Genomic DNA, 23,732 nt, shown 5'->3' on the forward strand with positions numbered 1-23,732 from the left:
TGGGGCTTTATCAAAAGCTTTCTGAAAATCCAAATACACCGACTCCATTAATTCTCCCTTATCTATTCTGCTAGTTACATCCTCAAAAAACTCCAGTAAGTTTGTCAAACATGATTTCCCTTTCATAAATCCATATTGAATTTGTCTAATCCTCTTGATATCTTCTAATAGTCTTGTTATCACACTCTATTATATACTCTAGCATTTTCCCTACTACTGCTGTTAACTTGGAACAAACTTCCTAAGAGGGTGGTGGAGGCTGATTCGATCGAGATATGGAAAAAGGAAATGGATTGCTATCTGAAAAGGAAGGATGTGCATGGGAGTGAGACTAGGTAGAATGCAGTTTCAGAGAGCCAGTGAGAAAGCAATGGGCCTCCTTCTGAACTTTAATAGATAGATGGGGCACTGGGAGTATCAATCTTGATTTTTGCACTCAAGTTCTAGAATAGGGCTTGAACATAAACTTCTGACTCAGAGGCAGGAGGGCTACCACTGAGCCACAGCAAACACCAGATCAGGTTGATTTATAGTGAACTCAGCATGACCCTTCTGCAAGTAGGCCAAACATATTTAAAATACAGATTTTTCTTCAGGCAGCACGAACACGGCAACACTATTGCTTATTCCCTTCAGAACAGAACATTTTGGCAATGAAAAATAAGTAGCAGCTTAATGCAGGACTAAATAGACAAATGATTGATCATATGGGCGTCAAAGACAAAGAGGTATGTCAATTTTCCTGATATTCCCCTTGTCCAATTCCAGCATACCCTACAATTGAGATGCAGAAAATGAAATTGAAATAGAGTTAGTCATTTGCTGCACAAGAGGGGGCCATTCAGCATAGAAAGTCTATGTTTGCTCTCCAAGGAGTCATTCAGTCAGTCCTATTCCCTGCTCAGTCCACATAGCCCTGGAAGTTTCTTTCCTTCAAGTAACATCCAATTTTCTTTTGAAATCATTGATTGTCTCCATTTTCACTACCCTCGTAGGCAGCAAATTCCATGTCATTACCACTCACTGCGTAAAAAAGTTCTTTCTCACATTCCCACTGCATCTCTTGTCAAAAACCATGTCCCCTGGTCATTGTTCTTTCTATCGATGGGAAGTTTTTTGTCATCTACCTTACCCAAACATGCGAGCCTTGTTGGTATACTTTTATCAAATATCCCCTCAATCTCCTTGGCTTCAATGAATACCAACAGCTTCTTCAACCTAACCCTACAGCTAACATTCCCCAAACCTGGAACCATTCTGGTAAATCTCCTCTGCACCCTCTCAAAAGACCCACACATCCTTCCAAGAGTGTGGTAACCATAACTGGATGTAATAGTCTAGCTGTGGCCTAACCAGAGCTTTATAAAGGCTCACCATAACTTTACTGCTTTTAGTACTCAATGCCTCCATTTATGAAACCCAAGATCCCATAGGCTTTGATAAAAGCAAAATACTGTGGATGCTGGAAACCTGAAACAAAAACAAAAATTGCTGGAAAAGTTCAGCAAGTCTGACAGAATCTGTGGGGAGAAAGACAGTTAATGTTTCGAGTCCAATGACTTTTCATCAGAACTAAAGAGAAATAGAAGTGTGAAATATAAGCTGTTTATGGGGGGGTTGGACAGGTGAAGCTGGATAGAGGGCCAGTGATAGGTGGAGGCAAAGGAGAGCTGGCCCTCTTAATTTAAACAATTTAAGCTTCAACGATTTTTAATGTGGAAACATTAGTTGTTGACAAATAGGGAAGGAGTGGAAGAGTCAATCTAATATTTCCCTCCCACTTTGTGTTTATTGTAATACTCTGCACGATGCACAGATCTAGAGGCAATCACAAACTACTCACAGGAAACTGCTGATGTTTACGGAGTTCACTGGTGAAGTCGACTTCCTTGTACGCTTTGTCCATTTGACTTTCACTGTGTGTTTTAATGCGCTCATCTGTGTGGAACTTGATATCCATTGGTTTTGTGGGTGGGATGTGTGTTCTTTTCTTGTTCTGACCTGAAATCCATAGGTCAAAGCTAAAACTATTGCATTAAACAGTAAGAAATTGGTAATGTATAGGGAAAACTGGACATTACAGTTAAACAAAAATGTACAGTTTTTGGGAATTTTTCACTTTTTAAAAATTAAACCTTGTAAAGGTAAACACAGAATGTTAATACCACTGAAGCAGTTTTACCACAAGACTAACTGAAGAAGCTGACATTAATGTTTTACTCACAGTGGAGTAAAATAAGTTATTAGATAGTCCCCTAATGCTTCTCAGTTTTAGTAGATTGATAATGTCCAGTCCCACCAGCCTGTATATAAGAAATGGTTACATTTCACATTACCTCTAAACTACACAACTGTGTAACAGCCCAAAAGTTCCTGCGCAAGCTGTGCACAACTTGGCCTTTAAAAACATGCATGTGTAGCCATGCAAAATAATTTAAAGGGCCCAGATGCTTTGCCACACACTACAAAAAAAAGGATACATTGCAATCTATTTCTTAATAACAGCAAAAAAAGTAATTCCAATCACCCTACAAATATTTATTATTTAACATCAATTCAAATCAAATTAAGCAACATTGAATCAACAGGAGTCAACTCAGTGATGACTGAGGAAAGAGACCACATGGTTCCTGTGGATATCATTGCCTTCCTCCTTGGAGTACCATTACAATTTGCATACAGAAGGTGTCTGTGAATGAGCAGCAATCAACAATGCTGTAGCATTTGCTTTGCTTTGGAAAAAACAAATAGCTTTAAGAGTTGGTAGTTTCCACTTGTTCTCAAATTACTGTCATTCAGACAGTAGGAAAGATTATAGTGCAACATTTAAATTGAGTTGTGCGGTTTGAAAAACTTCCAAAAGATAACTGCAGAAATAACAGAAAGATAGGAGTTATAAAGTGCTCAATGTTACGTCTTTGAAATGTTTATTTTCAATAATCCTTAATCTGGAATATTTACAGGAAAATTATTCAGAAGATACTGGGATAGTTTCCACAAAGCAGCACAATTTACCCAAAGCAGAAGCATAGAAAATAGGAGGAGTAGGTCATTTGGCCCTTCGAGCCTGCTACGCCATTCAACATGATCATGCCTGATCCTCTATCTCAACTGCATACTCCTGCATTCTCCCCATACCCCTTTAGAGTCCAGAAGTCTATTTATTTCCTTCTTACATATATTCAGTGACTTGGCCTCCACAGTCTTCTGTGGTGGAGAATTCTGCAGGTTCACTACCCTCTGCGTGAAGACTCCAGCATTTTCCCTACTACTAATGTTAGGCTAACTGGTCTGTAATTGGCCATTTTCTCTCTCGTTCATTTCTAAAATAGTGGAGTTACTTTTATCACCCTTCAATCTGCCAGGACTGTTCCAGAATCTACAGAATTTTGGAAGATGACAACCAAAGCATCCACTATTTCCATGGCCACCTCCTTTAGTACCCTGAGATGTAGATTATCGGGCCCTGGGGATTTATGGGCTTTCAGTCCCATTACTTTCTCCATCACTATTGTTTTAATATTAATTTCCTTCAATTCCTTCTTCTAACTAGGCCTTGGTTCCTTAGTAATTTTGGAAAGTTATCTGTGTCTTCTCCATGATGATAGAACTAAAGTAGTTGTTTAATTGCTCTGCCATTTTCTTGTTCTCTGTTATAAATTCTCCCATTTCAAATTTTTGACTTCACCAATCTTTTTCTTCTCACATACTTATAGCTTTACAGTCTGCTTTTATGTTCCTTGCAAGTTTACTCTCATACTCTTATTTTTCCCCTCTTAATCAATCTCTTGGTCCTCCTTTGCTAGACTTTAAACTACTCCAAATCCTCAGGCTTGCTATTTTATCTAGCAACTTTATATGACTCCTCTTTGGATACAATATTACCCTTAATTTCTTTTGTTACCCATGGTTATGCTGCTTTTCCAATTCAGTTTTTGCGCCAGAAAGGAATATATAACTGTTGCAATGCATACAATTGTTCCTTAAGTATTAGCCATTGTCTATCTTTTAATGAAGTTCCCCAATCTATCTTAGTCAAATCACACCTCATACATTGGTAGTCTCCTTTCTTAAGATTTAGGACCTTAGTTTCAGATCAAAATACTTCACTTTCCATCATAATGAAGAATTCCATCATGTTATGATCACTCTTCTCTAAAGGACCCCACACAACAAGACTATTCATTAAACTCCTCTCATTGCACAATACCAAATCTAGGATAGCCTGTCTCCTTTGACATACTGGTCTAAAAAGCCTCGTACACATTCCTAGAATCCATCCGCCACGGTAGTATTGCTAATTTGGTTCGCCCAGTTTATGTAGGTTAAAGTCACCCACGATTACTGTAGCACCCTTGTTACATGTATCTCTAACTTCCTGTTTAATGCCATCCCCGACCTTATCACCACTGTTTGGAGGCCTATAGACAACTCCCACTAATGTTTTCCGCCCCTTTTTGCCTCTTTGCTCCACCTAGACTGATTCTACCTCTAGATTTTTTAAGCTAATATCCTCTCTCACTATCGCGCTGATTTCATCCTAACTAACAACGCCACGCCACCTCCTTTTCCTTTTTACATGTCCGTCCTAAATATAGAGTACCTTTAGATATTCAGGTCCCAGCTTTGGTCGTCCTGCAGCCATGCCTCCGTAATCACAATCGAATACCTGTTCACATCTATTTGCGCTGTTAATTTGTCTACCTTATTGTGACTGCTCTGTGCATTCAGATACAGTGCCTTTAGACATCTTTCTCTTTAAAAAAAAAAGATTTTTACACATTTTTTTGTACTGCTCGCCCTCGTTTCCTCTGCCTTCCACTTTTGCTTTTCACTTTTCTGTCTTTCATTCCTATCTATGTTTCCCTCTCCTTGTGCCTCCCCGCTCAGGTTCCCATCCAACTGCCAATCTAGTTTAAACCCTCCTCCACAGTGCTAGCAAATACCCATGCAAGGATATCGGTCCCTGTCCTACTGGGGTGCACCTTGCAGCTTGTACAGGTCCCATCTTCCCAGAATCAGTCCCAATGCCTCAGAAATCTAAATCCCTCCCTCCTAAACCATCTCTCCAGCCACACATTCATCTGATCTATTCTCCTATTTCTGATCGAGCTAGCATGTGGCCCTGGGAGTAATCCTGAGATTACTACATTTGAGGTCGTGCTTTTTCATTTATTTCCTAGCTCCCTATATTCTGCTTTCAGGACCTAATCCCTCTTTTCACCTAGTCGTTGGTACCGATATACACCACAACCTCTAGCTATTTGTCCTCCCTATTCAGAATGTTCTGCAGCCACTCAGTGACATTCTTAACCCTGGCACCAGGGAGGCAACATACTACCCCGGTGTCATGTCTGCAGCCACAGAAACGTCTATCTGTTCCCCTTATGATAGAATCCCCCATCACCCTGCATTCCGCTGAGAAACCATCTCCACCAGCAGTATCCAAAACAGAAAATCTGTTGGAGAGGGAGATGGAGCCACTACCCGCCTGATACTTTTACTCCGTCTGGCAGTCACTCGTTCCTTTACCGCCTGTGCACTCTTTACCTGCGGTGTGACCATTTCACTGTACATGCTATCCTCGAAGACTCCAGTGATTCCAGGCACAGCCCCAGCTCTGAAACATGGATTTTGAGTAGCTGCAACTGGAGACACTTCCTGGAAACATGGTTACCCTGGACACTGAAAGTGGCCCTGACTTCCATCATCATCACTGGAGGAGCATTCCACTTGGCCAAGCGGCCCTGCATGACTTAATTTAGTTTACTCCCTTTACTTTCACTTCCTCTAATTTATAGAATATTAAGGACAGAAGAAATACTTACTAGGTCCTATTACCAAGGCCACCGCTCTTCTTATTGAGCAAAGATTAAAAAAAATGAAAGGTCCCCTTCTTCCCTCTTCACCAAACTCCAACTGAAGTGCTCTAATGCATCTCAAAGTAGCAAAATACAAAAGACCACTTCTGAGATTTATTCTTGTGCATATCCAACATGAATCGAGTTTCCATGGTCTTCTGCACAGGTATAATACTTTAACCTTCCCTAGTGACTCAGTTGATAAAGCCAATGTGCAGACACAGGAGCCAGAAAGTCTCATGTTGCATTCATGGTTTGTGACGAGTTACCCAATCTCAGAAGCACAGCTGTATTTAACTGCATAACTTTGCTGCTAGAAGTGGTAAGGGGGAAAGATGTTATTTGTTACAGATAACTACACAGTGGCCCTGCCAAAAAAACTGCACAAAGGGAGGGGGGTGGTCAGCTGTGATGATTACAGCTCAAGTCATAGCCTCCAATTTGTAGCACCTAGGCTCAAGTATTTAGTGGCCAAGTTTGGCACGTGTGGATCTTTACCCAACCTCCAGGAACAACAAAACAATTCTCTTTCCAACCTTCATTTTTTTGGTATACCTGCACCAGATATGGCCAGCTTCAGTGATTCCTCATTAAGTTTCCTCTGTTCTGCCAGTTCCTTCTGAAATTGAGCAATCTTCTCCATCTCCAACTCTTCTGTGCTTTTTCCCTTTGAACCCATATGTTGCTTCCTCCTATAGAGAAACAACGTGGATGAATCTGAATATATAATTTTCAATAAATTCTCAGCTACCAGTGAGAAAAAATCTCATTTTACAATCATGCTTTGTAAAAGAATCAAACCATGTATTCAAACACTGCAGCTTTAACATGTTTTGAAACTCAAGTGCCATAGCTTAGATTCTAAGTGAACCTCTGTAACTTTAGCTTACATATTTGCTTGTAACTGCATGAAATGGTACTGAACTAGTCAAAACCAGTACATAACTGATGGGGGTGTCAGGATTTGAGAAAATAGCTCCTAAACTACAAGATTCTTGAAATTAATGCCAGATGCCAGGGACCAATTAAAGATCAATTACATTGCCTATAGTAACTGGTCTATGTAGTAAATGGTTTGTAATGGGGGGGATTAATTAACTGTTAGGGTATAAGAAAGGAGGGCTTGGCCTAAATAGCCAAGTGGTTATGGTACTGGGTTTGTAACCCCAAAATCAAGAGTTCAAATCTCACAATGGCAAAACTATGAAACAATGTAACTTCATCTGAATAGGAACAGATGGAAACGTGTTTGTACTCGAAAGTTATAAGAAAGGAGGTCAAAACCATGTTCATTGTAGCAGAGAGAAAAAAGATCCAAAGGGAAGGTAAGAATCACCCCTTCTCCCAGATCTGAGAACTACAGAAGCACAAAAATCTGAGAAGTCTACAAAATGAATCCAGTCTGAGTTTTCATGCACTCTTGTCCATAGCCAAATTGGAAGTATAGCCTATTAAGTGGTGTTAATTACTGCCTAGTTTATTAGGTGATATTTTATGCTTAAAAGAACTTTCCAATTTGCTACAATTTGACAGCCTTGCTGTTGACCTCACACCAGAATTAGCAACACCAGGCATTCCATTCCTAAAAAAGGAAAGTCCTTAACTTTACACAAGTGCAAGCTTTACAAAGTAACACTAGAAATGTTCTCATCCCAATATTCAAAAGAGACAGATCCTTCTCATTCAATGAAATAAAAATTCAAGTCTGGCACGAAGTGACTGTTGCAATTTGGGTTGGGTTGGGATTGGGAGGAGAAGTTACATACGGGTCATTCAGCAACAGGGCCATGCTGGTGTTTATGCTCCACCCAAGTTTCTCCCCAATTTATTTCATCTTTCTCAATTTACATTTCCCCTTCACGTATTTACCTAGCTTCACTTTAAATGCAGAGCAGGAGAGGAGTAGTATACCTCCAGGGACATCATACATTTAAAACACTTGTGCTCAGCGTGTTTTCTACCCTGCTGTGTCAGAACTTAACTTTGACTAAAATTAACAATTTCAAAAGGGCAGGGCAAACAAGAGCTTAAAAATGGCTTTATGCGGACTAAAAACAAAAACAAACTTCAAGTCACACAAGCAAATATGTCTGAGGTAATGTGACTATTCTGATGGCAAAGCCTCAGTCAGTGAAATTGATATAATTGCCTGGCCCTAGTTTGCAGTCAATGCTGACTAACAGCTAAAGTTAGAGTTGAGAGAAGAAATGGGAGTAGCACTCGGGGTTCCTGTCTGACCTCTGCAGCCAGCCATTCAAATCAAGATGAAAAGTGGTTTAGTCTTCTGCGCAATACTTATGAAGCTTAATTCGTAACTCATTGCTTTGACCAAAACTGGGACATGTCAACCATCAACATTCTGCAGATTGGACTCCCTTTCACCAAATTGAGGCTGTGACAGACATACATTATACTTCATCACGACATAATGTCAATGAAGACACAAACTGAATGACTGGCTATTCTCTGCAACAGTTCCACTATATAGATTTTCAGACCAGAGAAACATTGCATGAAAAAAAAATGGAAATGCTGGAGACAGTTGAGTCAAGAAGCATCTGCAGTGAGGGGAAGGTAGTTAACATGTCAGATTGTTGACTGGTCATCTGGCTGGAATGAACATGTTCAGATCATACGAAATGAGAAGAAAACTAGTTTTCAGGCTTTTGCTGTAGGGTAAATAATTGTCCTTCTGCCCCAACATACTTTATCATGAAGAAATCACACAAACATACAGCACAGGAGGCCATTCTGCCCTTTGTGTTGTGATGGCTCTTTGAAAGACCAGTCATGTTTCGGTCTACGTCATGCTTTTTGTCCAGACCTAGCAAGTTACCATCCTAACGTACTTGTCCAACTCCCTTTAAAGTATTTATGGAATCAGCTTCCAACACACAATGTTCCAAATCCTGATAATTGAGTGAAAAAATTTCTGGCACCACCCCACCACCCCCGGAATCTTCTAACGATAGTTTGAATCTATAACCTCTAGTTAATGGCCCATTGTAGAGACACAACCTTAGTAAACTGCTACTTATACATTGAGGCTGAGGAAAATAAGGGATTAGAGGATGATCAAAGGCACACTCACAAATGTGCAGCAGAGGAGGAAGTTATTTTTGAATTGTGTAACACATTTAGAAGTATGTTAGAGCCACAAAAAGGAACTAAAACTTCACATCAGGGAGTACTGGAAAAGTCTCAGGTTAGTGCCTCGGTCAGACATTAGAAAGGATACAAAAAGATTCACGCAAATGGTTCCAGGAACAAGGAACTTCAGTTACGTAGATACATTGGAGAAGTTGGGACTGTTTTCTTTGGAGAAGAGAAGGTTGAGAGTTGATTTGATAGAGGTATTCAAAATCATAAGGAGTCTGGACAGGGTAGAAAGGGGGAAACTGTCCCCATTAGTGAAAGGATCAAGAACCAGAGGACAATGATTTAAAGTGATTGGCAAAAGTAGCCATGCTACATGAGGAAAATTGTTTTCATGCAGTAAGTGGTTAGGAGCTGGAATGCATGGCTTGAGAACCTGGGGGAGGCAGATTCAATCATGCTTTCAAAAGGGAACTGGATTGTTATCTGAAGAGGAAAATTTACAGGGTTATGGGGGAAAGGCAGGAGAGTGGCACAAGGTGAATTGCTCTTAAAATCAGCACAGACAAGACAGGTCAAATGGCCTCCTTCTGTGCTATAACCATTCTATGGTTCTATTGCCCACAATTTAACAGGGTAACTTGGGAAATCTTCTAGTACTCACTGGAATAAGATCTGAACATGTTTATATATACTGTGCTTAGCTGCTCTATGTGTTGCAACAGGAAACTAATACATTGACAAGGGATTAACTGACACATTTCACCTGATATGTAGGATTTCAGGTCACTGAAGTACAAAATTGAGGCACTAGAGATTGTATTAAGTTGACGATTAACAAAATTGTCAGCATAAGTTAAACTCAATAAGGTTCTCCACAACTTGCATTAATAGTTGCACCAGAAAAAAATCAATTAGCAAGACAACTTAGAGATATATGTATCCTTTCTTTACTTCAGAAATAACACTTACTTGAGAACTGTTGGTGTGCCAGGCAAGGTTAATTTGGTACAGGTCCGAGACAGACTCCCCGCTCTACTCCCAGAGCATTTCCCAGTCAGAACCCTAGATTTAATACAAGGAACATAGATAATTAAAAATAATCTCCAACAATGCAGCTCAAACCAGATAGTTGTTGGTTTGGTACATCTGTTAGACCAATATAACAAGCTTAGTTACCACCAAGCAAATTACACTTAGGTCAGCTCGCCTACTTGACACCAAGTTTTGGAAACTGCAAAGCAGAATAATGATAGTGTGGATTCAAACAAAGCCAACCCCAATTTGCAATAAGAATTTTGATTGCAATACTAGCCAGGCAAGAGCTACAGCAAGCAAACCATGCACCCCTCATTTTAAAATCTGCCAGGAACCCATTTAAGTTCAACATCAAGGAGCAACACCATTGCTAAACAGGTAACTCTTAAAATCCAATTAAGAAAAGTGCAGTGTTTTCCAAACCCTAGTCAGAGTGCAAAGATTCCAGCTTGGAAACTTACTGTTCTCCCACGAGCATTCCTAATATTCAGAATGTTGCACTTTCAGGCAAGGAGGGAGAAAATGAGGGAAAGATGAGAATGACTTGCCACCTACCCTCCTCCTTCCCCCCTGCCCCTTGAAACATGCACAAACTCTCAAAGGAAGTTTAAACAAAGCAGCTTACAGTTTAGGTTTTTTGTTAACTGGTGGCTCTGAAGATTCCAGATCCTGAGTTCTCCTTACAGCTCGAATTTTGCCCAATTGTTTTCTTAATTGTTCAGATGGTCTCCGGGTTGACCTACCGAAAATTAAAATTTAGACAAAATAGGAGCAACAGCCTAGCACAATGCTACAATTAAATAAAACTTTGCCCTGACAATATTCCCTAATTTCAACACATTGTCCAGAATTGAATGGTTGAGTTATTTCCCCCCAGATTTCTTTCTAATCTCTGTCCATTCATTCCCATATATTGCATACTTCAGACCAGATCAAAATACTTTGCAATTCATGTCGAAATTCACTTGCCAGGTCACCCATTTTGATACCTGATCCTTTTTCATTTGTTCTTGAGCATTGCTGGCCAGACCAGCACTTATTGCTCATCCATAATTGCTCTCAAGAAGTTGGTGGTAAGCCAACTTCTTGAAACATTGCATTCCACATGGTGTAGGCACAGTTATACAGTGTTAACCTTCTGTTGTCTGTGTCTACCATTCTATATTAGGACAAATTTAACAAGCTCACATTTGGCTCCCATATGCAAGTCATTAATGTAGAACCGAAAAAGTGTAAAATCTCACTGGCCTTTGTGGCACTCCACACCCAGCCTCAACTTAGTACCATTGTCATTCCAACTGAATGTCTAAATCAGGGTTACTATGCATGTACGAAAATGCATGGAATATAGTAAATAAGATTGGAGAGTTACGGGCACAGATTCCCATGTGGAAATATGATGTTGTGGCAATAACAGAGACCTGGCTCAAGAAGGGCAGAACTGGGTGTTAAATATTCCTGGGTAGAAGGAGTTCAGAAAAGATAGGAAAGGAAGAAGGGTGGTGGTACTGGTTAAGGAGAGCATTGCAGTGCGAGAGAAAGAGGATGTCCCAGAGCGTTCAAGGACAGAATCAATTTGGCTAGAGCTAAGAAACAAAAAGGGTGCAATTACATTGCTCGGTGTAGTATATAGGCCACCAATTAGTGAGAAGGACATAGAAGAACAAATCTGCAGGGAAATTGCAGAGAGATGCAAGCACTATAGAGTAGTTACAATGGGTGACTTTAATTACCCGAATATAGACTGGGACAGTTGTAGCATAAAGGGTGGAGATGGGCAAAAATTCCTAGATTTTGTTCAGGAAAATTTTCCACTGCAATATGTACCCAATCCAACAGGAAAAGATGCACTGTTGAAGCTAGTTCTTGGAAATGAGGTAAATCAAGTGTCAGTGGGGGAACATTTAGGAGACAGTGATCATTGTATTGAATGTTTTAGGATGATGATAGAATAGGACGATAGGCAATCCAGTGTAAGAATAATTAACTGGACGAGAGAAGACTTCGATGGGATAAAAACGGAGCTGGGCCAGATAGACTGAAACGAAAGATGGTGGGAAAAACTGTAGCTGAACAATGGGCTACCTTCAAAAAAAAAAATGGTTCGCGCACAGTCAAGGTACATTCCAACAAAAAGGAAAGGTAGGGCAGACAAATCCAGAGCTCCCTGGATGAAAAAGAAGATAGAAATCAAGATAAAGAACAAGTGTGCTTCTGATAGGTGTCAGGTAGAAAATACAACTGAGAACCAAGAGGAACACAGAAGGTTCAGGGGGGAAGTGAAAAAGCATATTAGAGAAGCGAAGAGGCATTATGAGAAAAGACTGGCAGCCAACATAAAGGGGAATCCCAAAGTCTTCTATAGGCAAATAAATAGTAAAAGGGTGGTAAAAAGGAGGAGTAGGGCCAATCAGGGACTTAAAAAGGAATTTACATATGGACCATGGCTGAGGTATTAAATAAATACTTTGCAACCATCTTTACCAAGGAGATCGATGTTACCCAGGCCACAGTGGCAGACGAGGAAACTCTGTCACTAGAAGGGTTCAAAATTGATAAGGAGGATGTGTTGAATAGACTGTCAGTACTTAAAGTTGACAAGCAACTGGGTCCAAATGAGATGCATCCAAGGATATCAAGGGAAGCGAGAGGGAAGCAATTGCAGGGGCACAGCCATAACTTTTCAGTTTTCCCTAGTCTCAGGGAAGGTGCCAGAGGACTGGAGAATTGCAAACATTACGCTTTTGTTCAAAAAGGGTTCTAAGGATAAGCTCAGCAATTACAAACCAAGTCAGTTTAGCTTCAGTGGCAGGCAGGATTCTAGAAACAATTACTCGGGATAGAATTAGTAATCACGTGGAAAAACATGAGTTGATAAGGAACAGCATTGATTTCTAAAGGGGAAATCATGTTTAACTAACTTGCTTGAGTTTTTTGAAGAGGTAACAGAAAAGGACAGTGAGACTAATGCTGTTGGTGTGGAGTACATGGACTTTCAAAAGAAATTTGATAGTGCCACACAACAGACCCGTGAGAAAAGTTATTGCACATGGAATAAAAGGGACAGTAGCAACATGGATACAAAGTTGGCTGAAAAATAGGAAGCAGAGTGTAATATCAATGGACATTTTTCAGACTGGAAAAAGGTTTGTAGTGGAGTTCCCCAGGGGTTGGTATTGGGACCCTTGCTTTTCCTGATATATATTAATGACTTAGACCTTGGTGTGCAGGGGACAATTTCAAAGTTTGCGGATGATAAGAAGCTTGGGAGTGTTGTAAATTGCGGGGACTACAGTGTAGAACTTCAAAAGGGCATAGACATGTTGGTGGAGGGGATAGATAGGTGGCAACTGACATTCAATGAGGAAAAGTGTTAGGTGACACTTTTGGTAGGAAGAACATGGACAGGCAATATAAATTAAGAGGTGAAATTTTGAAGGGGGTGCATGAGCAGAAAGGCCTGGGTGTATATATGCATAGATCATTGAAGGTGGCAGGATAGGTGAAGAGAGCAGTTAATAAAGCAAATGCTTTCTTGGACTTTATTAATAAGGCATAGAGTCCAAGAGCAAGGAGGTTTTGCAGAATTTATATAAGACACTCGTTAGACCTCAGCTGGAGTATTGCGTACAGTTCTGGGTACCATGCTATAGGAAGGATATGAACACATTGGAGAGAGTGGGGAAGTTTACAAGAATGGTTCCAGAGATGAGAAACTTTAGTTGCGAAGATAGATTAGAGAAGTTGGGACTATTCTCCTTCGAGAGAAGGCTAAGGCTAAGAGGAGATTTGATAGAGATGTTCAAAATCACAAGGGGGCTGGACAGAGTAGACAGGGAGAAGCTGTTCCCGCTCGCAAAAGGATCAAGAACGAGAGGGTACAGATTTGAAATGATCTGCAAAAGAAGTGAATGTGAATTGGGAAAAACTTTTTCACACAAATGATTTGGATCTGGAATGCACTGCTTGTAAGTGTGGCAGAGGAAGGTTTAATTGAGGCATTAAGAGGGCATTAGATGATTATTTGAATAGAAACAATGTGCAGAGGTACTGGCAGGGCAATGACACTATGTTACAATACTCATTTGGAGAGCTGGTGCAGACACGATGGGCTGAATGGCCTCTTTCTGTGCCGTTAAAATTCTGTAACCAACTCAACACTTCGGACCTTGGTTCAGCAGCTACACGTTATTAATAAACAGGAGCAGCCATACTCTTGAAACCACATTATCACTTGCCTCCTCAGCAGCATTGTCTTGCTAGAAACAGTCTCATCCAAGTTGTCTTGCTGTGCTTCCACAGAGGTTACCAACCTTTCTGGCAGACTATCAGCAGTATCTTCTGGAGGAAAAAAGTAAATAGCTCTCAATAGCACAAGAAACTGAGCAAACATATTTGTAAAGTTATTTCCCCACATGAACTGCAGTAAAAATTTGACATATTCTGCAATAATCTAACACAAGACTGTTCAATTCTAACTACACGATACAGAATCAGTACAACATATTACACAAGTATTCAACTGTGGCTCAGTGGTAGCACTCAGTCAGAAAGTTGTGGGTTTATGCATTAACTAAAATTAAGCCGACACTTCGATCACATCAGCAACACATCAGCATCACACAAAAGATGATTGTCTAGACAGCATCACAATGCGATTTGTGGAAGTTTGCTGTACACAATTAACTGCTGCATTTCTTACATCACAGCAAGAACATTTCAGAAATGACTAAACTTAGTCAATCTTACCATCATAGATAGTTTACTGCATAGAGACTGTTCATTAATAGATAGTTCTTCAACACTACATCCAACATGTAGTTAAATATATTTGAAATAAAATCTCAAGTACAAGTAGACCTATTTGTAAATGTGCAAAGGGTTTTATTGTCCTAAGAAAGGACAGAACATCACCCCCTCTCTCTCCTGCCAAGAAAAAGTAAAGCTGAAAATTACACAAAAAGGTTACTTCACTGATTTTCTTCCAATGTGCAGCACTGTGTGTTTATATTGAATTATTCCTTATACTTGCCCACCTCCAGTTTAGCATCTTTTGTGAACTTGAAAACATGCTGCAAAAAGACTGCTGTATAAAATCTCAAAGCTTTGGGAATTCAAAGCAAGATCTGGAATTATGCAAGAAAAATGACAAAGGAAAGAAAGCAGTTTATACTTCAAGAGTAAGATGCACATGCATGTGTGCAAGTAGTGGTGGGGGGCGCAAGTAAGCTGAAATGCTGAATTGGATAGTTCCCAAATAGGGATGGCCAGATTGTAAATTTCCAAAATAGCAACAAACTTCAGGTTCATTAACCAATGCAATGGACTTTGCACAAGACAAATTGTACAGAATCAGCGAATTGTACAGAAATAGGCCAGGTGGCTAATGTGTCCAAACCAGCTCTCAGCTAGAGCAACTCATATCTCATTCACCTGTCTTTTCTCTCTTCAGATAATTAACCAATCCACTTTTGAAATCCATGATTGAATCTGCCTCCACGATACTCTGAGTGCATTCCAGATCAACAATTCGCTGCATAAAAAGGATTTTTCTCATGTCATTGTTGCTTTCATCAAACACCTTAAAATCGGTGTCCTCTAGTTCTCAACCCTTCCACCAACATGACAGTTTTCTCTATCTACTCTGTCCAGACTCACGATTTTGAGCACCTTTATTAAATCTCTCAATTTTCTCCAAGAATAGCAGTCCCACCTTCTCCAATCTACCCATGCAACTGAAGCTTCTCATCCCTATAATCTTTCTCAAATCTCTTTTGTACTTCTCTAATGCCTTCACATCCTTCCTAAAAAGTGTGGTGCCCAGAATTGGTCACAATACTCCAGTTGAGGCTGAAATAGTGTTTGAGAGGTTCATGATAACTTTCTTGCTTTTGTACTCTATGCCCCAATTCATAAATCTGATATGCTTTATCAACCACTTCCTCAACCTGGCCTGCCACCTTCTAGGTCTTTCTGCTCCTGCACCACCTTTAGAATTGTACTTTCAATAAAAAACATTGCTTCTCCTCAGCCTTCCTGCCAAAATACATCACTTCACTCAATTTAAACTTAATTTTGAAATTGTGCCCTGCACACCCAAATCTAGGTCATTATTTAGAAGAAAAGCAGTGATCCTAACACCAGCTCTCAGGGAACCCTGGGGTACACCTTCCTTCAATCCAAAGAACAAGTGCTCACCACTACTGCTTTCAGTCACTTAGCCAACATTGTATCCATCCTGCCATTGTACCATTTATTCCATGGGCTTTTAACTTTTCTAACAAACTTGTTACAGGGTGCTAAATCACAGTGTAGAAGAGGCCCTTCGGCCCATCGAGTCTGCACCGACACTTAAGAAACACCTGACCTACCCTAACTACCAAATCCCATATACCAGCACTTGGCCCATAGCCTTGAGTATTATGACATGCCAAGTGCTCATCCAGGTACTTCTTAAAGGATGTGAGGCAGCCCACCTCCAACACCCTCACAGGCAGTGCATTCCAGACCATCACCACCCTCTGGGTAAAAAAGTTTTCCTCACATCCACCCAAAACCTCCTGTCCCTCACCTTGAACTTGTGTCACCTCGTGACTGACCCTTCAACTAAGGGGAACAGCTGCTCCCTATCCACCATGTCCATGCCCCTCATAATCTTGTACACTTCGATCAGGTCACCACTCAGTCTTCTCTGCTCCAACCAAAACAACCCAAGTCTATCCAACCTCTTTTCATAACTTAAATCTTTCATCCCAGGCAACATCCTGGTGAATCTCCTCTACATCCCCTCCAGTGAAATCACATTCTTCCTATAATGTGGCAACCAGAATTGCACACAGTACTTCAGCTGGGGCCTCACCAAGGTTCTATACAACTCCAACATGACCTCCCTACTTTTGTAATCTATGCCTCGATTGAAAAAGGCAAGTGTCCCATATGCCTTTTTCACCACCCCACTAACATGCCCCTTCGCCTTCAGAGATCTAGAGACACACACACCAAGGTCACTTTGTTCCTCAGAACTTCCTAGTGTCATGCCATTCATTGAATACTTCCTTGTCAAATTACTCCTTCCAAAGTGTATCATCTCACACTTTTCAGGGTTAAATTCCATCTGCCACTTATCTGCCCATGTGACCATCCCGCCTATGTCTTCCTATAGCCTAAGACACTCAACCTCACTGTTAACCACCCGGCCAATCTTTGTGTCATCCGCAAACTTACTAATCCTACCATCACATAGTCATCTACGTCGCTTATATCAGTGACCAATAATAGGGGACCCAAAACAGATCCCTATGGTACGCCACTGGCTTCCAGTAACTAAAGCAGCCTTCTGTCATCACCCTCTGTCTCCTACAACTAAGCCAATTTTGAATCCACCTTATCAAATTACCCTGTATCCCATGTGCATTTGCCATATGGGACCTTGTCAAAGGCTTTGTTGAAATCCATATAAACTACATCAACAACACTACCCTCATCTACACACCTGGTCATCACCTCAAAAAATTCAATCAAATTTGTTAGGCATGACCTCCCTCTGACAAAGCCATGCTGACTACCCCTGATCAAACCTTGCCTCTCCAAGTGGAGATAGATTCTCTCCTTCAGAATTTTCTCCAATAGTTTCCCTACATCTGACGTGAGACTCACTGGTCTGTAGTTCCCTGGCTTATCTCTACAACCCTTCCTAAATAGCGGAACCACATTAGCTGTTCTCCAGTCCTCTGGCACCTCCCCCGTGACCAGAGAGGAATTAAAAATTTGGGTCAGAGCCCCTGCAATCTCCTCCCTTGCCTCCCTCAGCAGTCTGGGACACAAATCATCCAGACCTGGAGATCTGTCCTCTTTAAATTCTGCCAACACCTCCAACACCTTGTCACTCCCTATATCAATTTGCTCAAGAACCTCACAGTCTCTCTCCCCCAGAGTTCGATGCCTTCATCCTCATTCTCTTGGGTGAAGACGGATGTGAAGTATTCGTTCAACACTCTACTGATGTCCTCTAGCTCTACCCATAGATTGCCCTGTTGGTCCCTAAATGGGCCCTACTCTTTCCCTGATTATCCTCTTCCCATTGATATACTTAGAGAATATCTTGGGATTTTCCCTACTTTAACCAGCCATATCCCCTCTTTGCTCTCCTAATTGCTTTCTTAAGCTCCACCCTGCACTTTCTGTACTCTACTAATGCCTCTGCTGATTTGCTCCCCCTGTACCTGCTAAAAGCCTCTCTTTTCCTTCTCATTGTATTCTGAATATCTGTGGTCATCCATGGTTCTCTGGGCTTGTTACTCCTTCCTATCACCATAGAGGAAACATGTTTCGCCTGTACCCTCCCCATTTCCTTTTTGAATGACCCCCACTGCTCCTCTGTAGATTTCCCCACAAGTAGATCCAATAGAGGGCAGTAGTGAGTAGTAACTGAGAAGCATTCTGCGAGAAGTCAGCAGAGTCACTGCAACTCAGAAGGGGATCGAGGAGGACTCACTGTCAAAGAACGGAGAAGCCCCAAACCTTACATTGCAGTAGTATTTCCATCCCTCCCTCCTCCTCAAACCAAAAAATGTGAGCGAGAGGGAGAGGCAGGAACTTCAGGAGTGCACCAGACCTGCGAGGGACACTCTTCTGAAAGTGGATTTTTAAAAAAGCAGCTGATTGAAGAGTAAATCTTAAGGAAATAAGGAAATCAAAGAGAGGGCTTGAAAAAAGATTAGCAAGTAAAGTTAAAGATAACCCAAAGATGTTTTACCAATACATTAATGCTAAAAGGTTAGTTAAGGAAAAAGTGGGACCTATCAGAGATGAAGATGGAAACTTGTGCGTAGATGCAGAGGCTATGGGAAGAGTTTTGAGTGAATATTTTGTCTCCGTGTTTACAAAGGAGAAGGAGGATGTAGATATAGTAGTCCAGGAGGAACACTGCGAGATATTGGACAGGATAGTCATAAAGAGAGAGAAAGTACTGGGAGGGTTGAAATCCTTGAAAGTTGATAAGTCACCAGGACCAGATGGATTGTTTCCGAGGCTGCTGAAGGAAGTCAAGGAGGAGATAGCAGATGCTTTGAGGATGATTTTCCAATCTTCATAGTACATGGGAGGTACCGGAGAATTGCAAAAGTAGTTCCATTGTTTAAAAAGGGATCAAAGGAAATGCCAAACAATTATAGGCCAGTTAAGTCTTACATCAGTGGTGAGCAAATTAGTAGAATCAATCTTGAGAGATAGGATTAACTGTCATGTGGAAAGACATGGACTAGTCAGGGATGGTCAGCAAGGATTTGTTAAAGGAAGGTCTTGCCTCACATATTTGATTGAATTCTTTGAGGAAATGACAAGAAGGGTTGATGAAGGTAGTGCAGTGGATGTTGTGTACATGGATTTTAGCAAGGCATTTGACAAGGTCCCACATGCAGATTGGTCAGGAAAGTAAAAGCCCATGGGATTCAGGGTAATGTGGCAAACTGGATAAAAGGTTGGCTTTGTAACAGGAAATAAAGGGTAATGGTTGATGGATGCCCTTGCGAATGGATAGTTGTCTGTGGTGTTCCACAGGTGTTCCTTTGATCCCTTTTTAAACAATGGAACTACGTTTGCATTTCTCCAGTCCTCCGGTACCTCCCCTGTATCTAGTGAAGATTGGAAAATCATCCTCAGAGAATCTGCTATCTCCTTCCTGACTTCCTTGCTGTTTGTATTATATGTTAACGATTTGGACGTGAACATGGGGAGCAAGATTGGGAAATTTGCAGATGACAAAAGATTGGCCGAGTAGTGGACAGTGCAGAGGACAGCCATGACCTCCAAAATGATATAAATGGGTTGGTGGAGCGGGCAGTGAAGTGGCAGATGGATTTTGACATAGCGAAGTGTGAGGTCATACATTTAGGGAGGTCAAACAGTTACAGGGATTACACAATAAATGGGAATATACTAAGAGGGGTAGATGAAGTGAGAGATCTTGGTGTACAAGTACACAGGTCCCTGAAGGCAGCAGTTCATGTAAACAAGGTTATAAATAAAGCATATGAATGCTCTCCTTCATTGGCAAAGGTGTAGAATATAAAAGTAAGCATATAATGGTGGAATTCTATAAAACACTGATGAGGCCACAACTGGAGTACTGTATGCAGTTCTGGTCAGCACATTACAGGAAGGACGTAATAGCTTTGGAGAGAGTGCAGAGGAGGTTTACAAGAACGTTGCCAGGGTTAGAAAACTGTAACTATGAGGAGAGATTGGATAGGTTGGGATTATTTTCCTTAGAACAAAGAAGGCTAAGAGGTGACTTGATTGAGGTATACAAAATTATGAGGGAATAGATAGAGTGGACAGGATAAGATTGTTTCCCTTGGTGGAGGATTCTAGAATCAGGGGACATAGATTCAAGATAAGCGGCAGAAGGTGTGGGGGGACACATGAGGAAGAACATTTTTTTAAACTCAGAGTAGTGGGTGTCTGGAATTCGCTGCCCAAGTTGGTGGGAGAGGCAGAAACTCTGAACTCTTTTAAAAATTACTTGGATCTGCACCTTAAGTGCTGTAAGCTGGGTGCAGGAAGGCGGGATTAGAAAGGGCACCTGGGTGTCCTCAGGCTGGCATGGACAAGATGGGCCAAATGGCCTGCTCCTGTGCTGTAACTTTTCTATGGTTCTAAGTAGCTGCTCCCAGTCTACCTTGGCCAGATCCTGCCTTATTTTACTAAAATCCACTCTCCCCCAATCCAAAACATTTTTTTTGCAACTTTTCTATTTCTTTGTCCATAACAAGCTTAAGTAGTAAGGGCATGGGGACTCGAAACGTCAACTCTTTTCTTCTCCGCTGATGCTGCCAGACCTGCTGAGTTTTTCCAGGTAATTCTGTTTTTGTTTAAGTACCACCATGTTGTGGTCACTATCACTAAAATGCTCCCCCATCACCACCTGTCCGGTTTCATTTCCCAGAATTAGCTCCAGCACTGTGCCGTACCTTGTTGGACCCTCTACATATTGACATAAAAAGTTCTCCTGTACACATTTCAAGAAATCCATTCCATCGAAGCCCTTAGCCCTATGTCTATCCAAATAAATGTTGAGAAAGTTGAATCCACATACACCACACTAACATTACCTTAAAACTTAATCAAGTTAAGCACAATTTTCCCTGAAAAATCCGTGCTAGCTTTCCTTAATTAATCCACATTTGTCCAAGCTGCAGGATTTTGTCCCGGCCAATTGTCTAGAAGCATTCCTGCCGCCAAGGTTAAACTGATTGTCCTGATAAGTTACTGGGTTTATCTTTACACCTTTTCTGAACAATTTGCAATTCTCCAAACCTCTGGCACCACCCCTTAGTTTAAGGAAGACTGGAAAATTATGGCCAGTGCCTCTGCAATTTCTAACATCACTTCCCCCAGTTTCCTTTGATGCATCTCATCCAGTCCTGGTGCCTTATCAACTTTAACTACAGTTAACCTATCCAATGCCTCTTCCTCATCAATTTTAAACCCTTCTAGTGTGAATTAACTTCTATATGTGATAGAAATAGTATGTTGATTTTACACAATGTTGGCATGCTGGTTTATGCAATATTTACTACCCATAACAAGCTAATACAAAAGAAAAGTCAAATTCTTACTTGTAGGTGCAACATCTTCGTTAATTTGGCTTGATACAAAGTTTGGTTCCTCTGCTTCACAAGGAGGTTCATGGGATTGTTTTTTCAAAGCCTGAGTTTGGGTGGCAGGTGCTTCCACAGGGACAGTGCTATTTGCTGCCCCTTGCTCAATTTGCTGATCTAATGTAAAAGAGACAGTATATTCAACATCAAGGAGCAGACTCCAAACTAGAGCATTGCAGGAGCATATCATTTTGTGCATTATCTGCATTGGACCAGGGCTTCAAGCTGGGGTTTGCAGGATCAGTGGATTTCAGTCTGACTGGAGTCAGGCAAACCACGCAGTGCAATCAGATCCCTTAAATCAAGATCTGTATATTGCCATCCAGCCAAAAATCAGACAATCTAAACAGTTTTCACTTTTATATATAAAAAATGCTAATGGAACCTTGGCTTTTAGCTCAAGAGAATTGGAATACTGTACAGGAGAGGGAGTGTGAATCTTCAAATTAAAAAAAGAATTTGAGAAACTCTCAGCAGGTTAGATGGGGCGGTGGGGGGGTGGAGGATGGTGTTCTGATCATTTCAAGCGAAAGATTTTCTGTTTCAATTTCAGATTTCCTGGATGTTAATTATGGAGTTATACCTTAGCTTAAGATCCTTGATAAAGCCCCATCTAAAGTACTGCATTCAGTTCTGGTCAGTCCACCTCAGGAATACAGAGCAGTTATTGATCAACTCATGAGAACATAGCTGTATTCCCTGGAATTTAAAAACATCAAGGGGATCTAGCCAGCTGGCAGTGTCCAGAACTGATCATAACCTTAAAATTAGAACAAGGAGCAAAGCTAGGAAACACTTTCACAAAGGGTAGTGAAACCTGGCACTTTCAAAAGGACAATAGATACTGGGCCAAATGAAATTCTCAACACAAATAAAGAGAGTTGTGTTTGGTAAAGGAAGCAAAGAAAATGGAAGACAACATTCCTGACTTGAAAACATGTTGCTACTAATTTGTCGTCACTGGGTCAAAACTCCAGAGGTCCTCCCTAACAGCACCTTGGGTGTACCTATGCCAAATGGATTGCCCCAGCTCAAGAAGGCAGCGCACCTTCAAAGGGCAATTAAGGATGAGCAAAAACGCTGCCCTTGCCAATGACACACTTATCACATGAATTAATGAAAACCTATCACTTGAAGCAAGCTTTCAGACCCCTGTCCTTATGTGGCTCAGTATGGGGGAGGGAGAGAGGAGTGGGGAGGGGGGGGGGGGGGAAGGAGGGAGGTGATTTACCCCTCCCGGGGCCGGGTGAGTGACCTGGGGCAGGGGGTATCTCCGCCAGCCCCCCCTCTCCAGGTGGCCCTGTGCCGCTGCTACTTACCAAACCAGCAGTCGGCCCTCGGGTCGTCCTGTTCCTGTAGATTGTTGAAATCGATGTGCGTTGGAGCATCGTAACTCCAGGTGAAGTGCGACTCCGCCATGACTCTTATATAAATCTCCTGTTTACTCTCGATCTCTCTTTCTCCTCAATCTCCGGTTTTCTCTCTTTCCATATATACTTATATATATTTATCTCTAGCTCTCCTGTCTTTTTTTTCTCTCTCTGCCTCCCGCTCTCTCGCGCTCTCTCCTGTTTGAATCTAGCGGTTCAACCGTTAAAACTTTGAATTCCCCCTGACCAATCACACCTCGCTTCTCAGAGGAACGGTGGTTGATTGGCCATCCCGCCAAGTGACGTCTCCGCTGGGCCGTTACCCTGGGAACGCTCCCAGAATCGGTGGCGGATTCTTTGGCGGTGAGAAAGAGATTTCCCCTAGCCTGTAAGGTTAGACTGTGAAATATTGCACTTTATACCAAGGAGATAGAGTTCCAATTCTTGTCAGCGCAGCAGGAATCGCTCAGTTATTTTAATCAATCAGCAACCACATTATTTCACATTGGCCAATCGTTGAGCAGGCGCCCTGTGGTTAGCCAATCAACATCAGACAGAAACCAGTTAAGTTTTAATTCCACCAATCAGCATTCAGAGGATGATGTCAGCCAGCCAGAGATAATACCGTCCCCAAAGCCTGCCAACTATGAAAAGTGTGATGGGCTTGGCCTAAATAGCCAAGTGGTTATGGTACTGGGTTTGTAACC

The 23,732-nt window shown here is 41.4% G+C and overlaps 1 protein-coding gene across 2 annotated transcripts in view; it reads right to left on the reverse strand.

Annotated features, from left to right (window-relative positions):
* The window catches only part of tpx2 (TPX2 microtubule nucleation factor), a 51,092-nt gene extending 27,833 nt beyond the window's left edge, over positions 1-23,259 (reverse strand). The window contains exons 1-7 of one of the 2 annotated variants that reach the window (XM_041205160.1): positions 22,975-23,259; positions 21,614-21,772; positions 14,234-14,336; positions 10,621-10,734; positions 9,930-10,022; positions 6,417-6,553; positions 1,844-2,001 (exon numbers count right to left, since the gene is read on the reverse strand). In XM_041205160.1, coding sequence (XP_041061094.1) covers positions 1,844-2,001; positions 6,417-6,553; positions 9,930-10,022; positions 10,621-10,734; positions 14,234-14,336; positions 21,614-21,772; positions 22,975-23,074 — 864 coding nt within the window. In that variant the 5' untranslated portion in view covers positions 23,075-23,259. The remainder of the gene's footprint in view (positions 1-1,843; positions 2,002-6,416; positions 6,554-9,929; positions 10,023-10,620; positions 10,735-14,233; positions 14,337-21,613; positions 21,773-22,974) is intronic. The other variant, XM_041205159.1, reaches the window with a different exon arrangement.
* Between the last annotated feature and the right edge of the window lie 473 nt (positions 23,260-23,732).

Source organism: Carcharodon carcharias, chromosome 14, assembly GCF_017639515.1.
Source record: "Carcharodon carcharias isolate sCarCar2 chromosome 14, sCarCar2.pri, whole genome shotgun sequence".
NCBI lineage: Eukaryota > Metazoa > Chordata > Chondrichthyes > Lamniformes > Lamnidae > Carcharodon > Carcharodon carcharias.